Genomic DNA, 25,688 nt, shown 5'->3' with positions numbered 1-25,688 from the left:
GTTCCGTGTTTTCTATAACAGCGGCGGTGGCAAGAAGGGGGTGGTCGCCCCTGGAAAAAAATGTTGGTGGCGTCGCCCCACCCCAATCAAGCTGAAACCCTTTGTGTATTTTTTACTTAAATCCAACGCTATGTACTGCAAAATATGGCCTTCAAAATACAGGAAATAGCGTTTCAGAGGGTCTAGATTTCATTTTTTCCAGGGGAGCAAGCCCTCGGACCTCCTAGTGCCACTCGAGACTTCGGCGCGAGAGTTGGTGAGCAGATTTCTCCCCACGCAAGATTTCGCGCCGCAGCCTCTGTATAAAATGCCATGGGAATTCCCAGCGAATGGCGCAAGGACGTTGGCGTTTGGATATAAGGTATTTTATCAGATTTAGCCCGAGAACAATCGATAGTCGAAATAAATTCAATTTAATTTGATATCACTACGCTTGTTTCTTGCCGAGAAAAACACACACGTGTTACAGCATCGTTACACTACTAATCGAGCAGCATCCTGCTATTCATCGTCATTTTACCACCCAGTACGGTAGTCGACATCCATGTCTTTGTATTCGGTCTATGTGATATCCTACTTATTTGGCACGGTATCACTTACCGACGGTTTCCGTTACCATTTTCTATCTTTAAGTCGTTGTTGTAACCTTCTCTCTTTTTTGTTCACATCAACCACGCCTCTTATTCCTCTCACGTCTCAGTTTCTACACATAACATTTCCCCGTGAAGATCCTACACACATACAATATATCCACAATATTGCAACTTTCTCTATTTAACTCGTCTCCTGTTGTAATGATTCGTTTTTATAATCACATATCTATCAAATAAATATAGTTATTTTTCTTGCAAATATTCTATTTCAAAATGTATGTAAAATCTACACCCAAGTTATTTCCACCCCATCATTCAAGTTGTTGTTCGGGGAAAACATCTCTTTTGTATTACAACAGAGCAAACAGAATATTAAATATTCGCGATGTACCACTGTCCAGTAACGAACTCAATCTAAAATGACGATACATATTGAAACAGCAAAAATCATGATTGACGTCTTATTTAGAGTTTACGTAAGCTGTAATTATTAATTATTCTGCACATTTCGTCATAGTTAATTTAAACGTCATTCATAATTACATCTATAGCATTGATTAATTAGATTAACTCACGCAACACTGGATGCGAACACTGGAAGCGATAAGTAGATTTGACAGCAGCTGATTATTGATTATTGATTTGCATGATATTGTCAGTTTTGTTTATGCAACACACACTATTCTTCGAACATAGTAAGTTTTACAATTTTAGAAAACGTATGGATAAAGCCACAATCGAACAAATTATTATATTACGCTGTGATCTGTATGAATTAAACAAATATTAATATTGAAAATTATTTATATTATTTTAGCTGTCTATTAAATACCAGCTTGTTTAACCATTTGAAGTGAACTTTTGTTATATTTCACAAAATAAACCTGCCTATCATCCTTTTCAACAATTTTGATCAACTTGAAGGTAAATAAATAACAACGAAAACTTCTATAAACATTGTACTGATAGGCCCTGTGACAGTAAGTAAGTAACCCATCATAGCCACCGAAGTGATGACCACTTTTAAAATTGAACCCTGTTTGACGTTAACAGAAGTGCAGATAGTATGATATGTCTTTTGTGGACTACATGATCAAACAAACTTTTACAGCATTGATGAACGACAATACGAACACTTGCGCGTAACCAGGAGGTACTTAGGGAGATGTCAGGTCGATGTTTTAATTGTAATCATTATAGATTCCTTAATCACAGAAACGTTTTCTTTGTGAGTTTGGCTAATGTGTCAACCGCATGAATCAGTGATTAATACAATAGAATCGTAGTATCTACCGAGAGAATTGTTATTTTATATAGCTTGAACCATGGCGACGGCGTAGTGAACTTCGTACATGTATGTTGACAGTGTGTGAAGGTTCGATTCAGTGTACCGGTATTTTCAGACAATACAATGCCTTTTACTTTACCCCCTGTGCATTGCGATTCAGCCTGCCATTCATTCTCAACAAATACAATTGCAAACAATCGCGGCGTCCTTGTACTTTTTAAATGAAAACGATTTTGACGTCTTTTTGTACTCTCATTGCCATTGAGTGTTTCATGCTGAGCCCCACTGTACGAAGGATTATGTGCGTTCTTTTGACATTAAAGGGCCGTATTGAGAATATTGGACGTAGAATCATACAATTTGTACCAAATAACATAAACGAAAGGCCCATTTTAACAGCCATTAACACCTAAAATTCTGAAATCAAATATACCCAAACTATAACATTTTGCATTGGAATTATGAAAGAAAGTGTGTTCTTTGCATTATGTGTGTTATGAATTGTTGAAGTTCATGTTGAAGGGTTGATGAATGGGGATTTTATTTTAAAGCGACTTATCTACTCATCGCATTGAACTGTGTACGCAGTTAACTAAAAAAAAATACCCATGTTGCGCTGCTCTATTTTACATTTTTTCATGAACACTGTTTTGCGAATAGTTTGTGATAAATAACGGTGATTATATATGCTCTCTGTTGCCAGTGTAAAAATCGGTGTTTCTCGGTTTAGTAAGTTTCATCTAGGTTTAATGTAAGCAGGTGGGTGATCACTGCACACAGACTTTATATTCAGCATATTCGCAACAGACGAAACGGGAATATTACTGGAGTAGTGATGACGTATAAATGTGCATGGTCTTTACAATTGCACTTTTTAGTGTTGCAATAATGTATTGTGTAATGTAATGGCATATAAATACAGTTAGTTGCTAACATAGTTCTAATAGGTGATTCTTCGTTCAACTGCAAGATTTCGTACGAGTTGCGTGAAAGACGCGCGCCGAACGTCGGCCGCAGAAATCGAACAATTTGATTTTGAACTCGAATTGCATTATTGCGTAGCTCACATCGAAACACCAATCTTTGACCGGGGAATATTGCATTTCAATACACTTACTACACCGAAATTTACCATCGTGAAATGTGCACAGCACATTATTAATCATGGAAATATCCCCCAAAATATTTTCGCGTTTGTCGAATCCCGCGCGATGTTTGTCGCCACTACAACGCTATGATCTTTGTTTGTCCTGTTTTTACGTTCGGTTTCACGCATAACGCGGGATCTCGCAGTGAACGGAATATTGTCTAAAAGAACAACTACCGATATTTAAGTTAGGAACGACGGAACGAACAATGCAGCCATGTAACAGACGTGTGTTTAACTACTTTAGCTCATGCATTGTGTATCTCAACTCAACAATTATTTACAAAACGTTATTCAGCATTCAACATTTAGCGGTGATTAACTTCTATTTTTAAACGCAGGTGGTATTTAGCCGTTTTTTTTCTAGGACTCCTCAACACAACTGACGCGAATAATATGTTTTGCTCATGGATAAACATAAACACCTTAATTAATTAATTTTGAAATTGCATTGAAAGCGTGACCCAAGGCTGCAGCATGTGCGTTCACGATGTTTGAAAATAGAATTGAAATTGTAGTTGTCCATGAGTCATTAACCCGGAGTTATGGTTATCTGATTTTCAATTATCTAAGAGAAAATCTGCACATGTCATTGTTAACATGTCGTTTTTTTTCTCTGTAAAAACCAGATACTATCTACAGTTGCGCACATTTATTTTCAAATTAGAACGGACATACTCATTGTTCAGTTAAATAATTTATAAACATAAACAGTAAAACGTGTTCATTACAGATTTATGACAGATGTATTATTAATTTATGAAAATTTGTAATTTATATACGACAGAAATCAATATTCAAACATAACACTTTCTCTTTATTGTACATTTTCTACGGATTTCCCTCTTTGACATTTTCAAAATAATGTAAGTAATGACTTTCAATTTTATCTACATCTGTTTTCCGTAATTGTGAAGGTTATGTGTCACGTGCTACTTTTTTCTCTGACGTATACGCGTTATAATACATCTGCGACTAATCGAGGAGTAATACTGAAGATACAAGTAGTTCGGACGACGGCGACGTCGGTGAACGAGTACTTATTATATTTGTACCAGCACTCCAAGCCTGGTCGTGGCCAATAAGACAATGTTTCTAAATGGGATAAACCAACGTACACATTGCAATATACTGCGTGTTATTAAGGCCTAGTTTCAATAACGGCGAGTGTATTACGTCAGAGCGATTCTTGACAAATCTCATTACGTGATACTGAGTACAATCTTTCCGATATCCCAGAGGACAGTGAATGTTATCCACCGTGGAGCGATGTGCAATACACTATGACGATAAAACAGTTATTTCAATTCAAATTCATGAAGCACTTGTTAGAAGATAGTTGCGCTGTAAATATTACATTCATCCCTCGGGGCAACGATGAGAATTGAATGGAAAGCGATACGCCCTCAGGAGACTAAAATCAACCGAAGCGGTATAATCAAATCCTTATCTAAATCTGTATCTGTTGGTCGTCTAATTTCAGCAGTCTTATCTAGAGGTGCACGAGGTCTCCGAGTGATGTGTTACTTTTCGATTGAGGTTGTAAAGTTAACCTATGAATACCACACTAGAAGGTTATAGGTTGAGGCAAGAATACTCCATTCGTTAGAAAGGCGCATACATTTTGCTTGGTCTCACTGTTTTTATCAAAAAAAAAATCAGGCTAAGTGCGTGCACGCATGCGCAGACCTGAAATCAGTACATACACACAGTGATGCGCACCGAACGATCGATATCATTCTATCCCAAGCCTGGACCACGGTTACTACATTCAAGGATACCACGAATGAAAACAAAATCTGGGTCACCGAACATCTTTTTAGAGAAACCGAATAAATTGAAATGTTACGGAAAACTTTAAATTTAAGATTCTATGCTGTAATTATTTCTTCGTCCTATTTATTACTGTTCGATGACAGGGAATGAAAGGTTCAGATATTATTGGTGATATAAATCCTGTCATTTTAGTTCAGTATTTTTCCATAATTGTGATTATTTACAATAGACAAGTTTTGGGTACTGTCATTCTAATTTCGTCTGCGTAGTAGTTTTGATTTCGCCGCGTAAACGTTCGATAGTTCATCAAGAGGCCATTAACCAGGGTAACCAGCGAATAAATTGCGCGCGCGGGAAATCACACCCTCTAAATCTCGCACGGAAACTGACTGATGGTGCTATAACTTGAAACTTGTCTATTATAAGTTCTTTCCCACAATGCATTGTATGTATGTAAAATGTTCAGTAGTGTAAAATACGAATTTGCCTCAAAGTCCCTAAATAATCTGATTTCCAATATCCCCTGAACTTCTAACATTTGACGATTTATATTCGACTTTGTTTGAACATTTGTTCGGCCATCTCCGCGGGGCGCTGGGATCTTGTTCTGCCACTGTGTATCAAAGTGCGCCCTCTTTGGAAAATTTGACCTCCTGCCATTTTGTTTTATTTCCGTTGCCAAATGCTGCATCAACTCTGATTGGGCGCATGTTTTAGAGGCGCGTCAAATCACATGTATATATTTTACCAAGACCAGCCACGAACAACCTCTCGATACAATTACTCAATGGTTCAAAGTCATGTTCACACCGATTTCGCGAAACCAGTCGGTTCGGACTATGCCTGAAACCATGGTTACAGAAAAGGGGTTTAGTAATCGTGGTAACACAGGGGGATAAACCACGCAGTATAAGTAATCAAAATCATTTGCATTATTTTAATTGGTTTTAAGTTTATTGTCTGGGCTGGCTGGGGGCTTTATATTATTTGATAGAATAACTTACATATTTACAATTCATTTCGGATATTTCATTTTCGTTGCCAACCCCTTCAATCCGTTACCTCCGACTTGTTCACCAAACGGAAAGTCGATAGATGATTTACACGATTTTGTCAAAAATACACACCAATAAAAACGTGTCTATCGATGACGTAATTTTAAAGAGAAACTGTCTTGTAAGATGTATGATTGTTTATTAGAGCCGTACAAACACCATCAAATGAGGTAGCATGTTTATATGGAGGTAATAATTTCAGTTTTTTTTTATGTTTTTCACCTGCCGTATCACTGATGTAATATCCCCTTTGGTTATATTTTCCCCGTGTTTGGTTTTTACCCCGAACAGATGGAATATGCATTACTAGTATTATTATATTGTCGTTTCGGGCGGCCCATTGTTTCAGATAGGAGTGCTGGGTTTAACTTCGAAAGAAACCTTTTTGTTTGTTTGTTTCAAGAAACGTTATTTTGTAGAATTTTGTGTATGTCCCCTTCATGGTGTATTTTTTTCTGCAGATTCTAAATTTTTATAGTGTGTTTAGTAAAATAACAAACTACGCAAATCAATTAGTAGTACATACCCGTAATCACAACGCATGCGCCGTCTTTTGTAGCCTTTTTGAATACAGAAATGATGTCATCTTGGTGTATGCTTCTGAATAGCTTGACAATTGTACCATATGACGGGAAACTTAACTGTGTATCAGTCTGTTCGAAGAGTGTATCATTAGAAACTCACACAGCAGCAAGCATTGCTGCACAATCGAGTGTAATCTCAAGAAAATTGAAATGTCATAAAAAAACAACACGCACAGCGAATGCATTCGGGCTGTAGCAAAACAAATGTCTCATATTCATTTAAATGAATCTGTGTTATTCGTACTTTCAAAAACACACACACTATAAAACTTCTTAGTACCAAAATATCCCCCGGGCATTAATTGTGTTTGGATCGATTTCGCTCTTTGTATTCAATTTTGAAACGGAAAAGAAATCGAGCCAAAACAAGTAATCAATTAACATCTTATAGGTGCATTTTCTCTGTAAGGCATTGGTTAAGGTCAAAATCAGGTGAGCAGGATAGTACACATACTGACTACAAAATATATTTTATATAGATTAGGGACATATGAACTGAGGTAAATACAAGCATTGAAACAATAATATTTGTGAACACGGCTTTTGTAATATTGAGCCTTGAGTTTGCCTGGCGAAAACGTTTTATCAAGTTTAATTTTAGTCCACGTTTCTTATTTAAAATAGCTAGTAGATGTGTCATCCCTGAAATTACCAGAATATATTTCCTTTAGTGTGGGGTCATGACTGAGTACTAGGATGTATGACCTAAATAGTGGGTCAAAAATGTGTTTTTATGAAAGTACTTGTACTTACAAACACCGAAAAAGATTACATTTTGCAATTATATGAATGAATCTGGTCTGTTTTCTGTTGAAAGCTGTCTCACTAACCACTGTATTATATAGATCACGAGACAGCACTTTGATTACATTTGACTCGAATTCAATCAATTTTTTTAGCACCTACGAATCGAAGTTCAAGATTGCTAACCATAAAGCTGCCGGTTTCGATTATTGTAGCCAGTTAATAGACAGGTCACATGACATCTGAGAGATACATCACCATAAATAAAGTACTTGCTGTTTTCACTTAAAGCATCAACGATGTCGAATGCAGCAATCACAAATTTGGCTCGCCTTCATATCGGCTGGCGACCATCTTGCAAATGATATGATTCACTGTGCGCTATTATTAAATACGATAGTCATAAATTTTTCATTTGTATTGTCTGTTGTATCCCCTGGGAAGGGGCGTTATTAGTTTTATGCGATTTGTGTTGCACAATTATACGCGGTTTATTGACCGTTTCATATGACACGATTATCCGCATGATTTGTTATACGATGATAAAAAGATTAAGTTTTTTTTACAGCAAATGATAAAAACTGAAACTAGTAATTCAGAAAATGTTTATTCTACTTGTACTGCATAGATGACGCAACTAGTTAAAAATAGTTCTTTAAAAACACAGCTTGTGTCACTTCGGTTAGCGCACTGCCCCTTACGTAAGAATGTTAATTTATTATTATTATTTATGTTGGATAAATTTGTAACCATGGTCACACAACTGATATGCTTCCCATTAACGTGTTTATTTTCACAAACCATATCACCAGGTTTCCATGGTTACAAGGCTCTAAGATTTTCATAAATGTGTAAGTCAAATACGTCTGCATATTATGCAAATATGTATCACGAGGACCCCCCCCCCCATGGTTTTGTTTCTGATCAGCGCGCGCGTCAGTTTGAACAGTACGCGTCACATTGGGGGGGGGGGGTATTCCAAAGTATGACAAGCAAACTGAAAGAAAAAATACCCCCACAAAAGCACTATTGCTTTGGCACCTTGAGACAAGAAAGATTTGTTTGCTTAATACCCTGCCTGTCTAATTGTCTAATAATACTACAGGTTCTACTCGGGAATTTGCCCGCTAGTGTCAAATTGAGCTGACTGCAGTTATATGATAATACAAAAAATACTAAGAAACACTAAATGAGCACCTGTAAAAGTGCTGCTAGGTCATTTTGTTAACAATTATGATTCCCGCCAGGCAATATATTACATAATATAATGATCGTGATACATTCAGGTCGGTGTGAATGTCGTTGGAGTCATCGGTGTCCGGGTTCGTTGTCCCGGGAGTATTTGCAATATTGATATGCATCTAGAGTGTTTGATAAACTGGCAACTAAATTATAAAATACAATAACCAACTGAACAGCACCATGAAATATTATCCAGTCATTGCTATTGTCAAAAACCGGTCAAGTGATCGTTTGATAAATGTTGATACTGGTTTCTCCAAGCGTATATCTTGCTGCTGGCGTCCATTTTGTCCGCTTCTGGCCTTTAGTATTAACATCCGGGACACTTGGATTGTTGCAGACGTTAAAAGAATGGGTTGACATTTTCGAATATTTTTCTTCACTGGCCAATTTTGATTTTAACTCTGAAAGTTTGCGTTTTGGCTCACTGCATGACTTCGCTTACTGTCTGTTTTGGAGGGTAATAAAACACCTATATTGTCCTTGGTTTCGGCCAATAACAATAATTGTCAGCTTCGGCCAATAACTGCCACTTTGGGACAATAATTCTTGATATCGGCCTCAGGAGAGACCAATAACTCTAATGCGCACATATTTCCAGCCACATGTGCAACGTCTGGACTATTTATCATAATCACAGTCCCAATTAAAGTATATTCGCGACGAAATAATAACGTTAAGTTTTATGAAAAAAAACGGTCTCGTATTCAACAATGGACTTGCTATGATTAGCATATGTTAGATGTCAGCTGTTAAGTTGTCTTCTGCTCGTAGCCGACGTAGCATCCTCGAATACGGATACGTCTCACAAATACAGATGCATCACGGGTTTACTAACCCCGGCGCACGTAACATCATTCTTCGGCCACCCCCGGTAGAGTTGAATACGGTGAACGGGGTTGTGTTATTTTTGTCTTGGGATTCAAGTGATTCCAGTTCCGAATCTGTATTTAAATGACCTTCAATTGTACACGATGAAAAACGTTTAACACTGTATTGGATAAGTATGCTGAAAACACATCACTTGGATTCAGGGGTGAGTAGCTCGGATTGCGATGTTTGCATGATGGTTAACACTGTCTATACTAATTGTTAAAATTCACATACATTTTTTGAGATGAATAATACTCACATCTAACAAACCAATTGAATGATAACTGTTTTTTCATCGGTGCAACGAAACATTTATCCCATTATATCATAGTGATTATTTAATCGGTCTAATATAATAAAAATATTGTTATTTAGTGTGGATCTTTCTCTCTTATGATGGAATTCATGATATATAGTACATTCGGTACCACCAGGGAGTTTCACGCTCACGTGAAACATAATTTTCGAATGGACGTAATATTGCTTGCGAGTGACTTGACCTACAATCACTCCTAGCCATATACCATCGATTATCATAATACACTTTCGGCAAGGGATGCTTTGCTTCAAGTTTTATTTCAAACTTGTTTAATGAATAAATATAATGTAAAAAATAACAAAGCCTTAGATTTGTGAGTGCGGAGGGATGTACAATCCCACCAGGATTTGTGATAGGAACTCATGAGGCGCTTACGAGTTAATACGTTGCCACGTGGTTAAATCAGTTTCATGTTTTCAGACATTAAAGTGCTGTTATGTGCTAAGTTCCTGATGTCGAATTACCGGTCCGTATCATCTAACCGTGCTTGTTCAAAAATTCAAATATGCAGTAATGCATTTTGTGCGTACACAAAAAATGCACTTTGTTCAATTCGGCATATATTCAATTTCAAGAATTTGTGTAATATCAGGGTGTGATATTCGATAAAGATAACATATTGAAGTCACGCGATTAACGAGATCCTCCAATCGTAAAACAAACATGTACATTTCTAGAAAATAGTAATGGAAATGTGCTTGGTTGCAAAAGAACCGGATAGTGATCGTCACGGGATTTTTTTGTGGGTTTCTTCATGTTTTTTCCCCGCCGTTTTAGAGAATTGCGACAACATGGCTCATTTTACAGGCGCTCGTGGCGTTTTATGATGCTGTTGTGTATAATGTACACAGTTCATGAGTATGGAAATCAAGCAGCACGAAATCTCGCATAACACCGTACATTGGTATGAGAGTTGCATAAACTTATCTTATAAATTCTTGATGATGTACATAGCATGATGCATGGTATGATTTGCTGTCCTTGCCAAGCGCTTTGATGCCAATTAATACTATATACGATGCCGCACTCTTTCGGAAGTTCACTTAAACGTTGTGTTGTGCAGACCGGAACTTAGAACGCCATTATACTAGTAGTCAGAACAATTATCAGGTTTGCGTCACCACCACTGGAGTGTGACAGTTTTCTTTCACTACGTATTTTCACACGACTACATACGTCAGAAAACGTGTGCCTCTTTCTACTTAAGCTGTCTCTGTCAATTGGAATCATAGCTCATAAATTAACGTATCCACAAGGGTTTATGGACTTACTGGGAGCTTTTGACACTCTCAGAACAGATTGGCCACAACAATCATAGTTCTTGTTCTTGATGGCATTATGGAAAGACACACGTACGTTAGCGGCGTTGGCCTCCGCATTGAATCTACGGTGGACACACGCGTACAGACTCCCCATGCAAAGAGTGAGGCCATAAGTATATAGTCAAGACTGTCTGGGTAATAAAATACAAACAAAAAAATGAAAATTCACTCCAAGTGCCCACTAACCTGCATCTTTAACTTAAATTACTGTATGTTCCATTTAATTGAAGTTTGAATAAACTCAATATAGATTGGGCTGCGTTTTAATTAAGTTTCATTAAGCTAAATTTAAGGAAATGGAACTTTAAATATATTTAAGTGTGCGCAACGAGGGTTGTGAAAAGGGATGGAGGGGGCGGTATACACACACACGTAAAGCTAAGTTAATATTAAATTTAAAATCTTAACACCGCGGACCCCCTTATACATGGGCTTAAATTACACAAGTGGCTTCACTTATTCGGGTGTATTCCAGGCCAATCGCAGTCCCTCTAGTGTTAAACCACTGCTAAGAGTTACCTCGGGACTCTGACCGATCTTTCGTAGTGCAAACTAGGAACATTCGTGAAACCATCATCCACGAGGAATGATCTTGCATCTCCACAACTACGTGCAGTTTATGAAAACCATGTTTCCCTATTAAATCATATTTATGACTATATCGTGATGGCTGAGTTTCAATTCACGGGACACAATTATTATGTGTTCTTAAAATTCATTATTGAAATTAAACAAATAAACGTGTATTAGACCTGCACAATGAACAATAGCAAACAAATGAAACAAAAGAAAAATCAATAAAGCTTCAAACCTCAAACGGAAGCAGCAGTAATATGTTTTTTTAACAATCAAATTCGCCTGTGCAATATTGCCTGAGATATTGCTATACAGCGACGACTACTAATCGGCATGGTAATTACTATACTGTAAAACCATTTGTTTTCACTGACATTTAATCCCACTATTTCCATGTTTTTTGCATATTCACTGTATTCTAATTTCACATATTTATCACAGAAACAGTGAGGTTTATTGTTATTTTACATGTTCACGTACAATTAATTTAGTGGATTTTACTTATCAGTGAAAATAGCGAAATTAAAACCCAGTGATTAGTCAATACATTTACAGTATCTATTCCCAACAAACCGCATATTCACATCAATTGACTAATTTTTCATCTACTCAACCACCTTGTGAAATCAAAACCAATATACCCGAACAATTATAAATTTCAAATAAATATTTTTTTCATTATCGTAATCGGAATCTTTGCATTTTGAGACGCGTGCTGGGCTCCTTGGTACGAAGAGGCGCCTTTAACCTTGACGGAAGTGTATTGTCTGCCGCCGAGAGGAGACTGGACCAGCTTTTTGTATTGGATTTTGCCGAGCCCGGACAGCTGGTGAACTCAACTCAATTCCGGCGCCAGTCATGCCGACATATTGGCGTGCAACACAACTAGAAAATCTATTAAATGTAAATTACATACTGCCCAATACTCTTGTTTTAGAAGTACCATTCAAAAATAACAAATGCCAAAATTGAATCATATCAGGTCCTTAGTTCATTTCAACATTTTACTTTTAGTATCTACATGATCGTGTCGAACTCCGCTGCACGTCGGTTGATACTCTATGCTGCCTTCGTGTATACTTTGCGGCATCCTCGCAATAATATCATACTATATCCACATTAGCATCTGCAATTATACAAACCATGACAATATTTAGGTACTAATTATCCTAGTTTGACTGATGACCCCCAAAATACTCCCATAACAAACAAACAAACAAACAAACCAAATCAAACAAACTGGAGACAATCATTGTGCTTGAATCAAATTTCAATTTTGTACAACAAAAAATAACCTGACCTTTTGTCAAAACATTATGCAAATGCGATAATTACAATAATTATCACCACTGACGTTCATCAAGTTCCGGAAAATTTATAATTGCTAAATCGTAAAAATATCCTAATTTGATTTGTTACAGCCACCAATCATCGATTTTTTTAAGATGGCACAATTGCAAACATCGTTTATCTTGCAATTGTGAAGTCATTTCCGGTACTTCCTGACGTTGCTTAATTTTACTATAATTCAAGATGCATGCTATCTGAAGACAAGGTTATAATTGTCATGTTCTTCGCGAAACATGGTTTCTACTTGATTAAAATAGGTGTTGTCTGATGTTAAACATGCCCGGTCGCTAGGCCTTGTGCAGTGTTTGGTACTGTTTGTAACATTGCGCATTACACATTTGTTTCACAAATTTGGATCACGACTTGTAGGCAACGGTCAATTATATTGATTTTCGCTAAAATCACCCCTATAGTCAAATACATCGTAGATAAAATATTTACAAAATGTTCATCAACAATTTGACGCAAAGAAAAATTGACGCTAAATGGATTAATATGAAAACCGGTAATGAAGTACGTTCCTGTATACGCTATCCAATTGTGTCTACATAGATTCACTTTTATTTCTGGATTTTTATAATTTACTGCATTCATGTCGTACTGAATCGGTATATCTGAGTTATTAATATTATTGATATATTGCAATATGATACAAATGAACATTTCTTGTAACCAACCATATTGAATACGTTATTTGAAATGTTCAATAATCGACCGTCTGGCGATGTATCTATTTATAAATACTGTATCACATTCAACTCATGAAAAAAAAACACGACATATGTATTGGATAATATATTTTGTAAGACGATATAATTTGTTGAAGACACCTTGGTTACTTTATGTTATACAATCGATGTATATTTTAATGAACACGGGAATTATGTATTTACTGTTACTTTCATAAGTTACATTATCTGTACAGACTTATCTGAGGTTCCTTGCCCCAATGTCTGCCTACGCTGTGTGGCGTGGTTCGGCGTGGAAGGTTTTAAGTTTGAAGTAAATGTTTATATATCTCATATATGTATACTGTAGAAGTGAACAAGATATAACTCGAAAATATTGCTAGATAACAATGTTTACGATAATTTGTAAAAAGTGTGTAAAAAAAAATCTTCAAAACAATCATCCCAGTAAAATTAATTGAAAGTCCAACAATATATATATATAAAAAAATCTTACGCGTTGCTTGAAAACAGGAGAGGTTTAAAGCTGATTTTAACATGGGGCTCTATTGCAAAATCAAATATGGAATTAACACTTTTCTTCCCTATACCCAGAATGCTTCACGTGTCTAAACTTCCAGCTATAACATGAGAATTAGTAAATATTTCAAAAATATTTTGTTATAAGAATTGAAGTTATTAGCATTCAAATAATGTTAACTCCGCTCACATTAAAAAAACACTCATAAATTACATATACTCGTACAAATTGACATTTCATAATCCAATGTGTATTCTTGTTGTTCGCATGAGGCCGTGTTCTTTTTTAAATAAACAGGCTGGAAGTTATCACGTGACTGATCAGCTGATGCGCACTAAAGTCTCGCGTTATCAAAATGGCGACATTGTCGTTGAAGATCATTTTCTGTCGATAATGTAGCATGTTATTTGTTAAAGAAATACAGCTTCGAGACAGCACGGAATGGTAAAAATCAAATTTTTGTCGATCGATCCTAGTTTATTTATTGTGAAGACACTATAAGTAAATGTTGATATCCCGCCACCTCCAAAGTGACTGCGGAGATCGAACGCATTCTTATGATCACTCTGCGTGGCTGTGGTCTGGGGAATCGTCTGCCCGTAGTGTGATGCTAAGCCCCCCCCCCCGACACAGCCCATGTACGCAGGGCTACATTCAAACCAGCTGTAGTATTTCATAACCACTTAAAGAAATTCTATAAGTGCAGCTACCTCGTATCAACAGTACAACTCTAAAAGAATTACTAGTATATCACTTAAATGTCGAACTAGCAGATTCTATAACCGGTTTCACGGTCCTAAGAGGTTTCGTATGACACGACTGTGTCATTCTTTGGCAGATAGTAGGCTCAAGAGCTGCCGGATGAGGTTGTCTCACAGACTGTCTGGTTCGAGAGGGTTTGAACTGCTGTAATGTCTCATAACCTTTCAGACTATTCGAAAGACCTGCCACATGTCTACATTGGAGTGGTTCCGAAAAGCTTCGCATAAAAAGTAGATATCTTTTCCCAGTTGCCAAGCGATAAGAACATAACATAACAGAACAATTCATTCAACTCGTCATTCCTTGCTATTTCAGTCTCGTTTCAGAAAGTGTAATTCTCGAAAGTGATCATCGTCTGCTGAACCGCAATGACGAAATAGACGATAATTTCCAACAATTTTGGGCGACCCGAATTAATTTCTTACTTTCACGCCAGAAAATTGGACGCTGTCTCTATTATTGTATATACTATGCCGGTATTTATAATAGAAACTGGTTTTGAATCCTAAAATGAGTCGCACCATACTTAGAATATATTATAGGCGATGAAGATTTAGTATTCCATTTCAGTGTTCTGTTGCATCTTAATGACAGCTCTCATTATATTGGGTTATCAGCTGCATTCGCTACGATGTTATCTCCTGTGATTTCCCTTGATATTATTCAAACTGTATGCATCTATAGCATTTTGGTTTTTAACTAGTATTTATTTTGTTTTTATTTTTAACGCATTTAATAGACATTTACACTTACAAACAGAGCAGAAAGATGGAAATGTATGAACATGAAAGTAGATTAAAATTGAGTTGTCATTAGGTTAATGGGGTGCGACGCGATGATAGTAGATAATAATGGCGATGGAGATTGTTGATAGCAACGATACTGATTTGTAGAAAAATACAACATCACTGTCGCAATCTTATTATTATTGCATTACAGACACATGAACAATGGTTTATTGGTACATGAAAAATAAAACGTACAATTCAATTTATCACTTGTGTGTGTTTTCTACACTCTGACACTCGAGTTCTTCAAACATCTCGTAAGCGGAAATATGCTATCATTTATTGTAGTTGTCTTCTCAGGATCATTAGGAAGAGGTTTTACTCATATAGTATACGTGTTAGGGAATATAATGGATAATTTCTAGGTTACCTTTGTACTGTAACACCTGTTATTTGTAGGTTAGTATAGTTGGTTCGCGACGTTCGTTGTCATTAGCATGTTTACTTAAACTTTGATTAGGTGACAAAAACTGTTTGAATTTTGCGAGACTTCAGCATAGAAAATAGATCAATATTTAGAGGACCTGACTTATAAGTAAAACATAAGAGCCTAGTTACGAACTCGGCTGAACAAGATGGCGTACTTGATGACGTACTAGGATCAAACAATCACGTGACATTGAACCCTCTCGGTGAAGTTACTACAAATATTTTGATTCACAGATCAACTGCAACAGTTTTAGGTTGAACACAAATCCAACTTTGCTATATTTTGAGCAGCAAGGCCTTGCAATTCTCGCTGTTCGTGTTATTCACCCTAAGCATAGCTTACAATACTGCATTACAATGTATGTGTGCACCTGTTTGTACAGCTGTTGAGCTTGTGTAGAGATTGATGTAAAATTACGCCGAGGTTTTTATCCAATATGATGAAATGTGAGGTTCGAATTGCCAGTGCTGATTACAACATGTTAGCGAAAAACATAACACATTCATGTAGGTACTGAAATTTTGGTTTCGAATTTCTAGTTTTGAATGTCTTTCCGAATAGATCATGTTCTAGAGTTCTCTTGTTCTATTGATTATTTGCATGTAACCCTTAGTGGCAGCTCAATTTTGTGAAATACCGAGTGACGACAAGCTATTTTGACAACATCCTGTGTCACACTTGTACGATAGGTGAAAGCGGTACGGCAGTAGAAACACATTTAGCGAATACAGGAAATTGGTTCGGAGAGACGAGCCTTTCAAGAAGCTGGGGATCCGCACATTTGACTAGCATACGATATTTTCTGACCTAAACTAGTGTGGAAATTATGCATCCCATAATCATATTATGATTATACAGGAATGGCAAACAAGTTATAAAATAGTCTAGTTTTACTTCAGAGAAGTATAACATGCATTCTAATAAGAGCAATGATAAGTACGGGCAAACTATATTGTTTTTCTCGGAAGGATACATAATATTTAGTCTTTTAGAACAGTGCCAGTTTCCAAAACTGTTTACGAGAATTACTTTTATCCAATCAAGACGACTCAATGGTTCACAGATGGGAACGTGGATATCTCTCAAACAAATTCATTCCCAATGCGCGTCAACACTCAGTAACCGGACAATTTGGTGTTTAATGACTATCGAAAGCTTCGAATTTATAAAAGTAGTTTACGATTTAATAGAGGACAGTGTACAGAACATTAGTATAGTCATATGTATGACCCTATGTATTATTCAAATTTAGATAAAGTACTGTAATTGGTTGATGCGTGTTCCACGTGCGCATCGGAACTACATTATGGTAGTAAGATTTATATCGAACATTTCAAATTTATAAAAGTAATTTGCGACATTATAAATAATTAAGGGAGATGTAAATTAGGATCTGCACTCAGACCAATGAGTTGCAAATAAGATATACATATAATATACAATAATCTTAATCTACAATGAAATTAGGATCTTCCAATATACAAAGCTGGGTCATTAAACTTTCGCTATCTAGATCATTTCTTCATAAAAATAATCACCACACGAACGATTTTTTTGCAGGGACCACATAACAATATTAACAATCTCTGTATAAAGTTTTATAGCTGAATTTTACGGCAAATTAGTTTTGCATGGCGGATTGCTACGCAAATAACGGCTACATTTCAGTGAAGGTTTCGGTTCGAGTTAAAAAAAATAACGTCATTGTTTTCCCGGATTGTCTTAATTCGGTGTGTAGTGCTGGGTTCCATGGAGTGGTCGGAGATAATTGGAATTAGTTTGCAATTATTGTCAAGGTGTAAGCTAGCGTTAATAATTCGCAGTTATTGATATTTTTTGTAATTGATAATAGAACAATTTAAAAAAAAGCTGGGCGCAAACATTTCTCGATTTTAAGTACATATGTCCATTCCCAGAAACAATTGGAGAACATTTTTATCTTAAAATATAGGAGATATAAATATATATTATATCATGAGATATGTTTATTTGGGAATTAGTTTCTAGGTTACGTCTACCGATTTAATCCTAGGTACAATGTGGCGTGACACAATCTACCAGAGCTACAGTTTTTACTCTCTTCGATCAGAAAAATATCATACCCATATCAAAATATTTAATTTAACACGTCGTTATTATAATAAGCTCGCAATGAGGCGAATTGTGAACAACAATCATTATCGCCTGTGACGTAGGGCCGTCTGCTGAAGAATCATATTTTAGATGGTTGCTGCGCACATGGTCGCTGCTGTGCCGTGCTCATATTTTGGTATTGATGATATTGACGAACTTGATATTTTTTTTCTGTGACTGAGTCGTATTTTTTGCACATGCAGGTACTATTTGCTGTGGTTGTTGTAGTAGTTGCTGGCACGGTGACAATGGAGAACGAGGACGTCAACATAGTCGACGAGGAGGCTTACAAATTCTACGAAATGTTGGGTTTTAACCTTAGTGACGCAGCGCACGTATGTCTGTTGAGCTTTTATTTGGAATCGTATCCCGAGGACGCAAACGGAAGTAAGTCATTTGTTTGTTCGTACACTTTGCAGTTCGAATAGAAAATTTGCGAATTGATCAATATGTTGTTCAGATAAATTGGCGGGAATCCAACATAATATTTGTCAGTATATCAGTGGTTACGTTTTATCATTTTATACTGTGTAGTCCGAATATCGAATATGCCCAAACTGACGTCGAGCGCGCATATTGATGGGGTACAGCTTATTGTCATGTCAGCTTATTGGTGGGGGTTTTCACTATATCAAACTATGTAATCCGAATACTCATAGCAAGTATGCAAATTAAGCAATGTGTCGTCTACTCACACGTTGATTTAGCGGAAACGCAAAGTGGTTATGGGAATTATGTTTCGTGTTTCACAAAGATTGCGAATATCTGAGCACATGTAAACTGCAAGTCGAAGTCGATTCAGTTTATTCCGTTTCATTGGCTTGATGTGCAGTACACCGCCATAATGCATGTCCGAATGCATGTCAGAGTTGCCTCTCTAAATTACGGCAAAAGTACCCTGGAAATCACAAGTACGTGTTTTAACAAAGGTGCAATGTACACTAATTACCGCCGGCGACTCCTTTGATACCTTTCAACACCACAGAAATTACATAGTTAAAGCTCGGACTGCTCGGTAACGTCTCAATTTGTACTCTGCGCAACAGTCAAGGTCGCCATAGTTGTTCTTTTGAGTCCCATACATCGCGCATGCGTGTCGCGACGACCACCGCCCTTGAAAGTCACTAATTTGAGAGAGCCCTATTTAAATTATTTGACACCACGATCTTTTCAATCCTAATTTACGGATCTGAAGTCTGTGGTTTCAAGAAATTTTAACATATTATAAGCATTTACAAAATCTTGCATGTAGAACATTTCTCAGTGTTTTTGTCGAAGCTCCAAATAACAGTGTCATTGTATGAGATTGTGGAAAGTTTCCCATTTTTTACATACTGTTAAACCATAGACAATATAGTAGGAAGGACAAGCAACTTCTCTGATCCTACTATACTGTCTATGGTTAAACGTGGCTTAAATAACTAGGCTAAGCTAAAATTGCGTGCCATTTCAAGCTACCTAAAACATGCCACATTACTCTTTATCGTATTGAATAATTCGTGAACAAAACAAGGCGCACTAGGGTCTCAGATGTTAAAAAGTTATTCATCCTGAGTAATATGAGTGAGACTTGGCATTCACAGGAAATTGCCAATATTGATATATTTGTCAATTTATTTATATTAATATTCAGACAATTGTTGGGTAGCCATTTTGAATAATCAAATGTTATCGTTCACAACGTTTAGAGTCTTTAGTCGCGTACTGTAATATAATATTCTATCTAAGTGGAAAGTATACTCAGGCTGTTAAAAGTGTCAGCCCTCCGGCGAATGCCTAGCAGATTTGTGTTTGTTTGATGGACGGCACTATCGATTTGGATCATTATACGACGGCTAAGAACGAGTCTTACGATTGTGTAAGAGTGTAGGATTCATACTTTTTTTACTCATACTCCCGTAACATCGAACGAACCTAGATACCAAACTGGTTGTATATTCACATATTTATTGCTTATTTGTACTGTTTGACAGAATTCTTAAGGTAGTTCGTAGATATTAGATTATTTTATTAAATTATTCAAACTATAATTATATCGCATTGATCTTCAATTGATACTGTAATTTACAACAAAGATAAGATACAGATAACGCACCAATCATTATGGAAAATCTGCTTTTGCGATATTAAGAAGCAAATATAGCACGTCCAGAATAATGAGCTAATAACAATTGTGAAAAGAGGTAATTTTGATTTTAATAACTTCTGTATTTGAAAAGTATGTATTTGATACGCGACTCAATTATTTGACGTGCATTCACATTGTCATTAATACCTTAAGAATATTGTAATCATTATTATTCGGATGTAGTATACGTGACGTATGGTGACATTGATCGTTAGTGTTTATACATCATGTATATTTCTAACGCTTTATTTTAAAGTCCGACAATTGGTGTCTAATAGTGTATATATTTGCACCAACATCAATGCTTGGACACGTAGTGGCGTTCACGTTAGAGATCTCGGCTCGTTTCGAGACTCGGGCCGAGTCGGTACGTGCCGAAACGTGTGTGTGGACGATCGGATCGAGTCGGCACGTGCCGAAAAAAACTTGATCTCGGTCCCGATAAATGTTTGGAACCGAAATTCGGCATGTGCCGGGATTTACTGCCTGAACGCTCAGCACGAACCGAAATCACGCCCTCGGTGGTGAATTTAATAGAACATATACTAATTCACACTATAGTACGACAGGACGGTGGAGGGAAGTGCAGCTGTATATGGTCGGATGCTGTAGTAATGAATACAAACCGTCGTCAGTGACGCATATTTATATACTGCTGCAACTGTTTTATTTTCTTGCAATGCTACATCGACGTGAACAAATGTGTATAATTTGAATAAAACAATTAATATTATCATCGTCTGCGTATAGTTTTCCATGTGTGGGTCAAATAACAGATCGATGATGTGAGGGCGTGATTTCGGGACGAACCGAGTGGGTCCCGATGTGGGACCCGACTGACGTGAACGCAACTGCTGTAACCCCTCTACAAACATGAAAGATTAAAATTTTCGGCACATTCCGAGATCCCGTCACGGGAACGTAGAATGTAAGTATAAACATTGGCTGTTTATACAAATAACAGCACTTCGCTAACACAAATAATTGTTAAACTATATTTTACCTTGGTCTTGTGAAACCTAAACATACAGTATAGAGGCATTCCACGACAGTTGGCAAAAGTCTATGTGGAAATCTTCAATACCTCAAACATATTGTAATTAACCAAATTGTTAAAATGTATTTAGGGTTAATTAGAGGGGCACATGACACATATGTTAAACATACTATTGAATTTCCAGAATGTTACTCCGACGATATTTAATTTTATAGTAGAAGTATTAATGTCTACATGGTTTGTATGAATATATAATTGTTCTTAGAATAACTATATAATTATGACTACAAATTTTGTTGCAAGACAATAAAATAATCGAACGGTCAGTAAGTAAGTCGGGCTACCAGTCAGTTGCTTAATAAATTAGACAACCAGCAAATCATTCAATCGATTAATCGTCGAAAACTAGAAACCATACTAGCATTTTATCGTCATATGTTTATTTACTATGCACTGTATGGCCGTACACTGTATGGCCGTACACTGTGTGGCGGTACACTGTGTGGCTGTACACTGTGTGACTGTACACTGTATGGCTGTACACTGTATGGCGGTACACTGTATGGCGGTACACTGTATGGCTGTGCACTGTATGGCTGTGCACTGTATGGCTGTACATTGTATGGCTGTATGGCTGTACACTGTATGGCTGTACACTGGCTGTGCACTGTATGGCTGTGCACTGTATGGCTGTACACTGTGTGACTGTACACTGTATGGCTGTACACTGTATGGTCGTACACTGTATGGCTGTACACTGGTTGTACACTGTATGGCTGTGCACTGTATGGCTGTACACTGTGTGGCTGTACACTGTATGGCTGTACACTGGTTGTACACTGTATGGCTGTGCACTGTATGGCTGTACACTGTATGGCTGTATACTGTACACTGTATGACTGCACACTGTATGGCTGTACACTTTATGGCTGTACACTGTATGGCTGTACACTGTATGGTTGTACACTGGCTGTACACTGTATGGCTGTGCACTGTATGGTTGTATACTGTATGGCTGTACACTGTATGGCTGCACAGTGTATGGCTGCACAGTGTTTGGCGGTACACTGTATGGCTGTACACTGTATGGCTGTACACTGTATGGTTGTACACTGTATGGCTGTACACTGGCTGTACATTGTATGGCTGTACACTGTATGGCTGCACAGTGTATGGCGGTACACTGTATGGCTGTACACTGTATGGCTGTACATTGGCTTTACACTGGCTGCACACTGTATGGCTGAACACTGTATGGTTGTACACTGTATGGCTGTACACTATATGGTTGTACACTGTATGGCGGTACACTATATGGCTGTACACTGTATGGCTGTACACTGTATGGCTGTGCACTGTATGGCTGTACACTGTATGGTTGTACACTGTATGGCTGTACACTGGCTGTACACTGTATGGCTGTACACTGTATGGCTGTACACTGTATGGCTGTACAGTGTATGGCTGTACACTGGCTGTACATTGTATGGCTGTATACTGTATGGCTGCACAGTGTATGGCGGTACACTGTATGGCTGTACACTGTATGGCTGTACATTGGCTGTACACTGGCTGCACACTGTATGGCTGTACACTGTATGGTTGTACACTGTATGGCTGTACACTATATGGTTGTACACTGTATGGCAGTACACTATATGGCTGTACACTGTATGGCTGTACACTGTATGGCTGTACACTGTATGGCTGTGCACTGTATGGCTGTACACTGTATGGTTGTACACTGTGTGGCTGTACACTGTATGGCTGTACATTGGCTGTACACTATGGCTGTACATTGTATGGCTGTACACTATATGGGTGTACATTGGCTGTACACTATGGCTGTACACTGTATGGCTGTACACTGTATGGTTGTACACTGTATGGCTGTACACTGTATGGCTGTGCACTGTATGGCTGTACACTGTATGGGTGTACATTGTATGGCTGTACACTGTATGGCTGTACACTGGCTGTACACTGTATGGCTGTACACTGTATGGCTGTACACTGTATGACTGTACACTGTATGACTGTATGGCTGTACACTGTATGGCTGTACACTGTATGGCTGTACACTATGGCTGTACACTGTATGGCTGTACACTGTATGGCTGTGCACTGTATGGCTGTACACTGTATGGGTGTACATTGTATGGCTGTACACTGTATGGCTGTACACTGGCTGTACACTGTATGGCTGTACATTGGCTGTACACTGTATGGCTGTACACTGTATGACTGTATGGCTGTACACTGTATGGCTGTACACTGTATGGCTGTACACTGTATGGTTGTACACTGTATGGCTGTACACTATATGGTTGTACACTGTATGGCTGTACATTGTATGGCTGTACACTGGCTGTACACTGTATGGCTGTACACTGGCTGTACACTGTATGGCTGTACATTGGCTGTACACTGTATGGCTGTACATTGTATGGCTGTACACTGTATGGCTGCACAGTGTATGGCGGTACACTGTATGGCTATACACTGTATGGCTGTACATTGGCTGTACACTGGCTGCACATTGTATGGCTGTACACTGTATGGTTGTACACTGTATGGCTGTACACTGTATGGCTGTACACTGTATGGCTGTACACTGTATGGCCGTACACTGTATGGCCGTACACTGTGTGGCGGTACACTGTGTGACTGTACACTGTATGGCTGTACACTGTATGGCAGTACACTGTATGGCGGTACACTGTATGGCTGTACACTGTATGGCTGTGCACTGTATGGCTGTACATTGTATGGCTGTATGGCTGTACACTGTATGGCTGTACACTGGCTGTACACTGTATGGCTGTGCACTGTATGGCTGTACACTGTGTGGCTGTACACTGTGTGACTGTACACTGTATGGCTGTACACTGTATGGCTGTACACTGTATGGCTGTACACTGGTTGTACACTGTATGGCTGTGCACTGTATGGCTGTACACTGTGTGGCTGTACACTGTATGGCTGTACACTGTATGGCTGTACACTGTATGACTGCACACTGTATGGTTGTACACTGGCTGTACACTGTATGGCTGTGCACTGTATGGTTGTACACTGTATGGCTGTACACTGTATGGCTGCACAGTGTATGGCTGCACAGTGTATGGCGGTACACTGTATGGCTGTACACTGTATGGATGTACACTGTATGGATGTACACTGTATGGCTGTACACTGTATGGCTGTACACTGTATGGTTGTACACTGTATGGCTGTACACTGGCTGTACATTGTATGGCTGTACATTGGCTGTACACTGTATGGCTGCACACAGTATGGCTGCACAGTGTATGGCTGCACACTGTATGGCTGTACATTGTATGGCTGTACATTGGCTGTACACTGTATGGCTGTACACTGTATGGCTCTACACTATGTGACTGTACACTGTATGGCTGTACACTGTATGGCGGTACACTGTATGGCTGTACACTGTATGGCTGTGCACTGTATGGCTGTACACTGTATGGCTCTACACTATGTGACTGTACACTGTATGGCTGTGCACTGTATGGCGGTACACTGTATGGCTGTACACTGTATGGCTGTGCACTGTATGGCTGTGCACTGTATGGCTGTACACTGTGTGACTGTACACTGTATGGCTGTGCACTGTATGGCTGTACACTGTATGGCTGTACACTGTATGGCTGTACACTGTATGGCTGTGCACTGTATGGCTGTGCACTGTATGGCTGTACACTGTATGACTGTATGGCTGTACACTGTATGGCTGTACACTGTGTGACTGTACACTGTATGGCTGTACACTATATGGTTGTGCACTGTATGGCGGTACACTGTATGGCTGTACACTGTATGGCTGTGCACTGTATGGCTGTACACTGTATGGCTGTACACAGTGTGACTGTACACTGTATGGCTGTACACTGTATGGCTGTACACTGTATGGTTGTACACTGTATGGCGGTACACTATATGGCTGTACACTGTATGGCTGTACATTGTATGGCTGTACACTGTATGGCTGTACACTGTATGGCTGTACACTGTATGGCTGTACACTGTATGGTTGTACAATGTATGGCTGTACACTGGCTGTACATTGTATGGCTGTACATTGGCTGTACACTGTATGGCTGCACACTGTATGGCTGCACAGTGTATGGCTACACACTATATGGCTGTACATTGTATGACTGTACATTGGCTGTACACTGTGTGACTGTATGGCTGTACATTGTATGGCTGTACATTGGCTGTACACTGTGTGACTGTACACTGGCTGCGCACTGTATGGCTGCACAGTGTATGGCTGCACACTGTATGGCTGTACATTGTATGGCTGTACATTGGCTGCACACTGTATGGCTGTACACTGTATGGCTGT

At 38.2% G+C, this 25,688-nt stretch overlaps 1 protein-coding gene across 1 annotated transcript in view; it reads left to right on the top strand.

Moving 5' to 3' along the window:
* Positions 1-25,688, top strand: part of Crhr (corticotropin-releasing hormone receptor) — an 87,387-nt gene that overhangs the window by 1,186 nt on the left and 60,513 nt on the right. The window contains exon 2 of the mRNA NM_001168048.1: positions 18,395-18,578. Within this exon, the coding sequence (NP_001161520.1) occupies positions 18,395-18,578 (184 nt within the window). The remainder of the gene's footprint in view (positions 1-18,394; positions 18,579-25,688) is intronic.

Source organism: Saccoglossus kowalevskii, chromosome 7 (genome assembly GCF_978046115.1).
Source record: "Saccoglossus kowalevskii chromosome 7, keSacKowa6.1, whole genome shotgun sequence".
In the NCBI taxonomy this organism is placed as follows: Eukaryota; Metazoa; Hemichordata; class Enteropneusta; family Harrimaniidae; genus Saccoglossus; species Saccoglossus kowalevskii.
Note: the sequence above shows the minus strand (reverse complement) of the source record. Positions and strands in the feature narration are given on the sequence as shown.